This window comes from Ananas comosus, linkage group 9 (genome assembly GCF_001540865.1).
Source record: "Ananas comosus cultivar F153 linkage group 9, ASM154086v1, whole genome shotgun sequence".
NCBI classification, from domain to species: Eukaryota; Viridiplantae; Streptophyta; class Magnoliopsida; order Poales; family Bromeliaceae; genus Ananas; species Ananas comosus.
Genome location: NC_033629.1, coordinates 8941414 through 8952195, shown reverse-complemented (window position 1 = coordinate 8952195; position 10782 = coordinate 8941414). Strand labels below are relative to the sequence as shown.

The 10782-nt window shown below is 34.0% G+C and overlaps 2 protein-coding genes across 2 annotated transcripts in view; one reads left to right on the top strand and one right to left on the bottom strand.

Annotated features, from left to right (window-relative positions):
* LOC109714975 (probable serine/threonine-protein kinase PBL19) lies at nt 1350–5583 on the top strand. The gene is made up of 4 exons (XM_020239746.1): nt 1350–1986; nt 3038–3298; nt 4039–4161; nt 4851–5583. Exons 1-4 carry the CDS (start codon nt 1732–1734, stop codon nt 5397–5399), a joined length of 1188 nt encoding a protein of 395 aa, XP_020095335.1. The 5' UTR covers nt 1350–1731; the 3' UTR covers nt 5400–5583.
* LOC109714750 (fluoride export protein 1-like) overlaps nt 10149–10782 on the bottom strand; it is a 48415-nt gene continuing 47781 nt past the window's right edge. Inside the window, exon 7 of the mRNA XM_020239450.1 lies at nt 10149–10658. Coding sequence (XP_020095039.1) covers nt 10440–10658 — 219 coding nt within the window. The 3' untranslated portion in view covers nt 10149–10439. The remainder of the gene's footprint in view (nt 10659–10782) is intronic.

Below are 10782 nucleotides of genomic sequence, written 5' to 3'. Positions count from 1 at the left end.
TTTCTGTAATTTAGCCTAAACCATTAATGAATTTTAGAAATGAGGATTAAAACTAACCCACGTCCTTATAGGACAGAAAAGCTTAAAATTAGCTCTGTTGGTATGTTTTCTTTGATTTTTTTTTTTTTTGAAAGAAAGTTAACAAGCTATTTGTTTTATTTATTTTTTAGAAATAAACTCAATTAGAAATATAAAATAATTAGATAACAAATTTTGAATTTTGAATATCAACAATTAAGTTATTAATCAACTACGTTATGTATGGTCGGTTTCTGATGCTAAGTTAATAAAAAATTCAAAATTTGTTATCTAATTATTTTATATNAAGATTGATAAATATTGTGAATCAATATAAACCTTTGAGATGTTAGAATGTAAGATTTATATTTATACACGTAAGACCCTATTTGGTTTGGGAATAAAAATCGAGATAAATTTTTTTATTTCTCGAATAGCTTATTATTTTAGGGCAGTCAGGAATAGAAAAAAAATTATGTTTTATTTGTTGTGCTGCTATTCCCTAAAAAAAACTAAAATTATGTTTGGCTAATTTTATAAAATAGTAAAAAATAGTGAAAAACAGTAAATAATATTTACTAAGAATAATTTAATTTAATTTTATAATAAAAATAATTTATCATAATATATAATATATCATGTCTACATAATTTTATTTAATTTATAATTTTAATAAAATTTCAAATCAAAAAGAATGAATTAGTTTATTCCAAATTGTTTCGAAATTGCTGAAAATAGTAAAATTTGATCGGAATAAAACATTTCAACCAAAAACAAATCTCAGATGAAATAACAGAAATAACTTTTCATCATTTCGGCTTTATTTCCCATCAAATGGGCCTAATAAGTGCAGTACAGGCAGCATTACTTGTATGAAAAAGATCTAATATAACATTATTATTTGTTTCATTAAAATCTTGTTATTCCCGGCTTTTTTTTTTGCATTTGGCCCCTTCAAAATTTTTTTTTCTCACAAATAGCCCTATTAAATTTATAATTAAAATTTTGGCTCTATTCCTACTACACAGACGCTACATCAGTGCCACACAAGTTGGTTGGGGAGGAGTTTTAAGTTGAACACGGTGAACCATTCACCGTATTTTAAACACGGTGAATGATATACCGCGTTCCATACTTATATTCTTACATATATTTTTTCTAAATACGGTGAATTCAACTTATTCCAGCACCTCCACCTTTGTTTGCGTGGCGCTTACGTGGCGCCTGCGTGATAGGAATAGGGCTAAAATTATAATTATAAATTTTTTGAGATTATTTGTAAAAATAATTTTTTTTGAGAGGGCAAAATGCAAAAAAACACTTTTATTCTTTTTTATCGATTTCCTTTGAAACTTGCCCCCTTTCAGCTACCCATCCTCCCCTGTTTCCTTTCATCTCTCTCTCTCTCTCTCTCTCTCTCTCTCTCTCTCATTAACTGCATACTTTTTGAGCCTTCCCCCAACTCCCCAAGAAGCTTGATATCATTCCATCAAATCTCTCTCCATAGCCCCTTACCTGCTGCTGCCTTAGGCTCCTCAATTCTTTGTCCCTTTACCTTCTGTGCATCTGAATTTGTTCACTTCTTGATTCACACTCTGACCCCAACTCAAGTGAGCAGAACATCTGCAGCAGCTCTTGAAACCTGCAAAGAGTGGTGAAAATTGGCTTTCCAAAAAATTTAAAAAAAAAAGAAAAAAGAAAAAGAAAAACTAAATGGGCTGTTTCTATTGCTCAAAGGAGAAATACAAGAACAAGAGGAAATCTAATGGCCTTTGTGAGAAGAGATTGCGCAATTTGCGAGCATTCGAATTCAAGGAGCTCAGGGATGCTACTGATGGCTTCAGCAGGATGCTCAAGATTGGGGAAGGAGGGTTTGGGAGTGTGTATAAAGGTTTCATCAAGCCTGCTAATGGGAAAGGTGATAGCATTGTTGTGGCAGTGAAGAAACTCAACCCGAATGGCTTGCAGGTATGGTTGTCTCATCCTCTCTTGATCATTGTTTTGATTCAAGGTTAACATGATGCATGAAAAAGTTCTTAATGTTGGTCTCTGTCACTCACAGGATTTGTGCTTGTCTCTGTTGAGAGTTTGGGACAAATTTGACTTGATTTGATTTCCATTCCACACAGTTGTTTGGGAACAGATGTGAAATCATTTCCAGTGTTTACTTCTTATTTTTCTTAACTACCCTATGTTAGATAATATTTTTGGGCTATTGATACATAATATCAATAACAGGAAAAGTATTCCCAACAAATCTCACCTCAAGTCAAGGAACTTTTGTTTTATGAGTAAACAATTTCTGAACTGTAATCAATTGAGTTCCTTTTGGATTTGATTCCCAAAAAAAAAGTGTCGATTTATTCGGACAAGAGAAGAAATTACTTTGATTTCAATTTTTTCCTTTGTTCAATAGGAAGCAAGCTTGGTTTTTCTATGGGCTATCGAGTAAAGAATGCGAAACAACCATTGTTTGTTCTCCAATAGCTTAAGGCACGAGGAAATAATGTTCTAGTATTTTATATTCAGCACTCCCTCTCATCATGTTTAGGATTGAGAATTTTATGTGGGCACCCGGCTTGGATTTAAATTAAATGTGACGAAATTAAATCGGGCTAGAAGCTTGGTGGGATCAAACTGAGAAACTCCTGCTTTGATGCCATGTTAAAGATTGTGAAACAACCATTGTTCTTCAACAACTTAAGCTACTAGATAATGGTACTCTACTATTTTTGTATTCAACATGACATTATATTATTGCTAATAGTGAATGTCTTCTCACCAAATAGCGCTCAATTCATAGGATTTGGTTGTATTATGAGAGGCTCCATTAGATCATTCCAAATAATGTGAAATCTGATGGGATAATGATTCCAAACAATGTACTTGTGAGAACAAGAATTAAATAAGGTCTATGAACTAAAACAAATCAATTTCTATTCATACTTGGTTCCAATTGTAAATTAGCTTCTCTTTTTTTTTTTTTTTTTTTTTTTTTGTTTTTGCTCCTCTATTATAGGGTCATAAAGAATGGTTTGCAGAACTTCAGTTCCTTGGTGTTGTTGAACATCCGAATCTCGTAAAGCTTATTGGATACTGTGCCGTGGATAGCGAAAGAGTGGTCCAAAGGCTGTTGGTGTACGAGTTTATGTCTAATAAGACCCTAGGAGATCATTTATTCAACAAAGCCTACCCTTCACTTCCATGGAACATAAGACTACAGATAGCATTGGGTGCTGCAGAGGGGTTGCTGTATCTGCACGAAGGACTAGATATCCAGGTTTCGGTTTTTTAACTTTACGCTTTAACTTATTCTGTTCTTTTTCCTTTTCTGATTCCTATGGGCACTATTGACAACATTATTCCCATACAGTCATAGTTAACGAAACTCATGTGACTCCATGGAAATTAGCTTTTGCTTTTGCGGTGTAGAAGTTACAATTTACCTCCTCACTCCAGAGAAGAGCTCTAGATGCTCAAACATTCACGTTCTTCTTCGAGAGCAATGAAGCTATTTGAAGAGTGGGCTAAGTAGGCAATTAGATATAGTTTTCTTTTTGGAGCGAACTTAGATCACTGTTTTCAATTATCAATTTTCACCATTAATTTCTGAAGTTATACGCCCAAGTAATCCCAATAACTGAGGACTCCAATCTGACTCTTTGACTTTGGATCAGTTTCAAACTTACCAAATCCCAAAACTTTATTTAGGAAGTGATGAAAATATCAGATGCTGCAGTATATCGTATTATTGTATTTTTGTGCCATCTCCTCTTACTTGGCCCGTCAGATTGCATTACTAATTATTCTTCTGTACCTTTGTAAATTATTTCATTTCATGATGAATATAAGTACTACGATTACTTTCTGTAATGCTCAAACAAGAACAATTAGTACTAAAGGGCACGGTGTTTTGGTTAATGTGCTTATCTGAAATTGGTTATTCAGCTCTGTTTCGCTTCTTCAAATGTAGGCATTCCTTGCGTGGCTTCTAATTATGAATTCCATGAATTTTGTTAGGTTATATATCGTGATTTTAAAGCATCTAATGTGCTATTAGATGAGAAGTTCAAGCCAAAACTATCGGATTTCGGGTTAGCGAGGGAGGGACCGTCAGCAGGCAATACTCATGTATCCACTGCGGTATGTCCTGTTTTATTTTCTAATCTACTGAGTTTTGCTATACGTCGTAGCTCTATGTTCAATTTTGCTTTTCTGCTTTATGTTGATAGTTTGATACACAACTTCGTAAGCAACATCATTAGTTCCGGTGCTTTGAACTATTTAGATACTATATAAGCTTCCAATTTAGGTGACAATATGTTGTAAGTTGGACCCAAATTCTTTATCCAAAACTCTGTGAAGGGCTTGAGTGGAATTTGTGCTGAGTTAAGTTGATTTAATTGGTTCAATTTATTATTTGATGTTTATGTTCTTATCTTGGATCTATACTTGTTGAAATCACGAAGCCTGATGTATGAAAATCCTTACTACCTTCAGCTTGTTCGCAGTCATCTGTAAACCAGGAGTTGCGAAATCTAAACAAAATATTGATTGAAAATATGCATCAGATCTTCTGTTTCAGTATGCATACAATGGTACATAACTTTGTAAAAAAAGGAATTATAATTGTATGAAGGCGAACAGTAAACATAAGTTCGAGAAAAATCACTATGTTATAATAAGTTGGGAACTACGATTCCAGTAAACCCCTAGAATTGTGTTTGCCCTTGCCCTCATTTTTGTTTTCATCACTACTCTTTTATGTGTTTGGTGATCTATCTATTGTCATTGTTAGTTTTTTTTTTGTCATTGTTGTGGTTGTCTACCAGGTACTAGGGACCTACGGCTACGCCGACCCGGATTATGTTGAAACCGGCCATCTCACTGTCAAAAGCGACGTCTGGAGCTTTGGAGTCGTATTATATGAGATCCTTACTGGCAGGCGCTCTTTTGAGAGAAACCGCCCACCAAACGAGCAGAAACTCTTAGAATGGGTGAATCAATATCCAACCGATAGTAAGCGCTTCAACAGGATCATTGATGTGAGGCTCGAAAAGAAGTACTCTTTGAGGGCGGCACGCGAAATAGCAATGCTGGCCAATTGTTGCCTCTCGAAGAAGGCGAGGGACCGGCCAAAGATGAGAGAGGTGGTGGAGGGTCTAAAAAGAGCCATGACATTTGAGGAGTTGGATGGGGAAGTGGAAACAGCTGAAGAGGATGCACCCCCTTGCAGTGATATCGAGAGGCCAAGCGACGAAGCCGTTGTTGCGAAATCGTCGACGAGGAGAATGATTCAACTTGCTAAGTTGAGTGAGAGTGCAGATTCCATTTTGAAGAGGAGGTTCGTGATAATGAAGCTGGCCGGAAATCCTACGTAGCAACCGATTTTTCTCGAGTAGATTTGAGCGTATATATATGTCTTGTTTCGAAGCTGTAATATCTATCTTTTTTTTATGAAGTTCAAGAATTGCTTCAGAAGTGTAAAAGTTTATACAGCACTGTCATGCTGAACATGAGAGACTAACTGAATTTGCTTGGAAACTAAAATTGTGAATTTTTTCACCTTGGAATATATTTCAAGTACTTCATCTCTCTTAATACCCACTCCCTTTCAATATTATATGTCTATATATATATAGAGAGAGAGAGAGTCCAGCTATTGCGCTAATTATTAGTGCAGTTATTTTTGTACTCATAAGTCGTTCTCAATAATAGAATTTCAAACACCGTTAAGCATAATTTAGAATATTTAAACATTTTAGGAATCAAATTTTATAATTTTTAAATATTATATACAAGGGCCTCAAAATTGTCATTTTAACCGGCTGATACATTTCATAGTTAACAGAATCTCTAATAATTCCAAATTATTAAATTTTTTTATGCAAGGTTAGAGNAGAGAGAGAGAGAGTCCAGCTATTGCGCTAATTATTAGTGCAGTTATTTTTGTACTCATAAGTCGTTCTCAATAATAGAATTTCAAACACCGTTAAGTTAAAAATAAAGTTTTTTTACTTTTTGTTTCACTAAACAGACTTATTTTTAAACACAATGGGGAGGGGAGGGGCGAGGGGTGTGGGGGGTGTGTGTGTGTTAAAAATAAAGCTTTTTTACTTTTTGTTTCACTACACAGACTTATTTTTAAACACAGTGCCACCATATGATTTTTTAAAAAAATAGTTCCATGGATAATTCAGAGTGCGACCATGTGGTTCTCTAAATGTAGTTTATTTTATAATTTAAGCTTTTTTACCTTTTGTTTCACTACACAGACTTATTTTTAAACATAGTGCCACCATGTGATTTTTTTTTTTTAAATAGTTCTATGGACAATTCAGAGTGCCACCATGTGGTTCTGTAAACATAGCGCCACCATATGTTTTTTTAAAAATAGATAGTTCTAACGACAATTCATACCGTCAAACATAATTTAAAATATTTAAATATTTTATAAATTAAATTTTATAATTTTTAAACATCATATACAAGGGCCTCAAAATTGTCATTTTTATCAGCTAGTATGAGACGTTTCGTAGTTAACGCCGTAGAGAATTGAAATTGGTTGAATTTTTTATGGAACTATTCACTATATAGATCGGGATCATTAAGTATCGTGTGATGTAGCGTATTTTTATTTTATCATCTTATGGTTTAAAAAATTGCACTTAACTATTATGTGGTTTTATTTTGGCTTAATTATAAAAACCCACCTTGCACTTTATCCGGTGTCTACCCTTACATAAAAAAAAGAAAACAATGTCAATCATGCACATTAGTTCTGTCTCAAACATGCTATTCTGTTAGAATTTTTCGTTAAGTTTAATGATGGTATGTTGATTTAGGACGCTGTGAAACCCATTTAAGCTCTTTCAAGCACACCTTCAAGTATTAAAACCCAAAAGAAACAATAAAAAAGCATTTTGTGGAGAATTTAAGCATATAAAATGTTAAATGACCTTGTCACTTCATTATCATTAATACTTCCGTCAAAACTTAACAGAATCTCCAAATTATTAGAACTATTTGACACAAGATTAAAGCATGATTGATATTGTTTAAATTTTTTATGCAAGGTTATATTTGAAACGCAATGTAAAGTGTGGGGTGCTTATTTTGTCATTTAAGTCTTTTTATTTTTGTTTCATTATACATACTTATTTTTAAACATAGTGCTACCATGTGGTCAAAAGTAATGTAAGACCTATTTTCCTCCAACAGTCATCTTTTTGCCTAATCAATTTCTTCGATAGCTTTTGTACATTTTTTGCTCTTCTATGGTTTATGCTATGAATGATTCATCATTTGAATAATATGCAGATCTCGAAAGAACAAACATCTTGAGAATAGATGATCACAAATTTCGAGGTTGCTTGCATGGAGAACGTAAAGTTTTTTTTGACCATCCCCATTTTAGTAAATTGTCAATAGTTAGGATCATTTTTCTTAGCATCATCCATATAAAGATTTTAATCTTCTCGGGCATTTTCATTCTCCAACTATGTGGGCTTTTGATGTCTCTTAGTCCCCTCTCCACGAGGATGTTGTTGGCTTAAATGGACCAGCATCCTACCCTGTGGCTGGAGGCTATGTTGTGCTGAGTCATGTTCGAAACTGGGTGGGCCGAGTCATGTACGAAGTGGCATGAGGTTGGTTGGGCCAAGTCACAATCGAGACCCATGGACACTGTATCTATACGTTTTAAGTGAATTGGTTGCGTATTTCTAATAGCTGGAGCTTTTGGGATTAATGGTTAGTGCCAACGATCCAACAAGTGGTATCAGAGACAGAGGCCACGGGTTCGATTCCCGTATGCTGCAAATATGTCCAAGTGTTGGAGGGGGGATTGTTGGCTTAAATGGGTCAGCATCCTGCCTTGTGGTGACGTGAGGCTGGGTGGGCCGAGTCATGTTCGAAGTGGCGTGAGACTAGTTGGGCCGAGTCACAATTGAGACCCGTGGGTGCTGTATCTATATGCTTTAAGTGAATTGGTTGCGTATTTCTAATAGCTCGAGCTTTTGGGATTAACGGTTAGCGCCAACGATCCAACAGATGTTATATAGTGATTTAACTATGAAGCTTTGGTTAGCTGTCCATCTTCGTCTGACCAAGTCTGACCTATTCGCCCCTCATACATTCAACAACAAGTCCTTTATTAGTTGGATTATGTTCCTATCTACTGAAGAAGTAACTCAAATATGTTCCTAGCTACTGAAGAAGTAACTCCAAATACTCGGGTAATAATGTTTCATTTCCAACCCTTTCTTCCCAAGCATTCCTTAACCCTAATTCTTGTTGTAACCAGTATGTGAAGTTTTCCTAATTCTTGTTATGTGTTGGTACATGAAGTTTTGGGTGATTTTAAACATTACTTTTTAATTTTTTGAGACTACCAATTTTTTTTTTCTTTCTTTTGTTTAGAATATACTACCAACTGCTTTTGAAATTCTACGTATGACGAGGCTCAAGTGATGGTCAAGTATGTGGATAGTTCACGTACCATCTTAATTTTGTGATTTGTTTCCTATAGTTTTAACTTAATTACTTTTTTTCTCCTGGCATCTCACCAAAATTGTATTTTATTCCATAAATATAAAGAAATAACTTTTTCGCATAAAATAATCATTTAATTCCACCTTTAAAATATCTCACTTTTTTTAGTCTACTTCAAACCATAAATTGTTTTTAACACGTAGGAGCTCAAGTGTAACATAAGTGAAAGCGTCAGGGACTAAGTCAAAAGTATAGGGACCAAGTCGAAACATTGGGATATTAGAGGGATTACCCATACATTTTTACTTTGAGAAAGGACTCTTTTGACTTTTCAATGGTGATCTTTTTAGCCTTGTTGCTATTGATCTATTTGTCTTTAGGTCGGAGTTCAAATGGTAATTTTTCAATAGTCAACAGAAATGTTTGAAAATATTTGCCAGGAATACAAAAAAATTAAACCAAATCAGCAAAACCAAAATCTTAGAAGAGCTGCAAACTATGTGAAATTCAAAAAGAGGATGATGCAAGAAATAAGAAGATAAGGAATTAATAGAGAGATTGATCGATCATGAATTGCTAGGATTAGACGACAATGTTCATATTGAAGGATTAATGAAAGTGCAAGGGATTAGCATGTAGGGTTCTATTCAACAGTAAATCTACCTAAAAACATCATATTCCGGACTAAGTTGGTGTCCTAAATTTCAAATTATGAATTACAATTTTCAATGATTAAAAAGATTGTTTTGTTGACTTAATGCTAAACTCAGTGACTAAAGTAGATTCTCTCTTGATTTTGAAATATCAACGTAATATTTTACTATAGTGAAGTGGCTAGAAGCCAGAATGGAGGGCATGTAGTCTGCCCCTTAGGGGCCGGGCTTGGCCTAATGGCACTCACAGGCAGAAAATGCTGTAGTCCGGACAAAACACTAAAATAACTGATTTCATATAAAAGAAATACATCAAAGTTAACTTCAATTAGAAAAGGATAATTCACAAAAGATTTGTAAAGAACAAAAATTTTCTTGTTGTTTTGTTATCTAAGTTATTTACTACTGTATTGAGTCAAATATAGAAAAACAAACAAACTACACTAAACAATCATGCTTTAGAAAATAGGAAGACTTTGTGCTGTATATAACTTGGTAATATGAATTATGAGATAGTTTCCTTTCAAGTAACATTTAGTCAAAATCCTATTCTATTGATATCAACATTCTTAACAAGAAGCACCATCTCACTCAGATAGAGCCTCCATAGAATTGCTATTTGTGCAATACAATTTTCCAAAATTTTAACCATATTTTCATATAAAATCTATCAAATAGCTGTTCAGAGTTGTTAAAAATAATATTTCCAAAATTTGAACCTCCATTTTTCACACCTAGAGGCACCTCTTAGACATGAAGGATATTATGGTTGTCACAACTCAAAGCTTTCTTAAATATTCAAATATGAAACTAAAGAATCAGTTTAAAGACATCCAGTAGATTCCTATTATATAGAAGTGATAATTATACTTTCAAACTGAAATCACACAACTCAAATACTAGGAATTCAATTAGTATAGATTGCATTGTCTAAACTCTGTATTATTAGTAGCTCATATTAGAGTACTTAAGTAGAAAACCAAATAGAAAAAAATCTACATATTATTTTTATTCCCAGCTTTATCAAACGCATCTCTACATCCTTCAAAAGAATACATCAAAAGAAGAGATCACAGTTACCACTACAACTTTTTAAAGTCCTAGAGTGTGCTCAATCTACAATTGGAACTCCAAAACAAAATCCAACAATTTATACAATAACATTATTTTTTTTTATTGCTCAATCTACACTTAGAACTCCCAAACAAAATCCAACAATTTGTACAATAACATTATTTTGTTATCTTACGAAAATTTACATGAAAAGACCATAAACTAATTGTAGTGTTTAGCCCAAACAGGTACCGAGTAGATCAAAGTCCCTAAAGCAAAGGAGAGTAGAAAGGTGAGAGCGGTGTAGAAGAAGGCTCGTGCTTTGTTGCCACTTTGTCTCATGGTATAAACTTCGGCTACAAAAGTGGAAACTGTACTCAGGCAACCGAGGAAGCCGAGCTGAACTCCACTTATGAGGATCGAATATCTTCTTTTGTTTACCTGAATTTCAAACAAAATTTTCAAACAAGTCATGTCATGAAAGCAAGATTTATAAGTGTTCAAGCTTCTCTACTTGAAAAGGTAGAAGTCTCAAAAATCAAGTTATTGGCCAACACAATCTAGA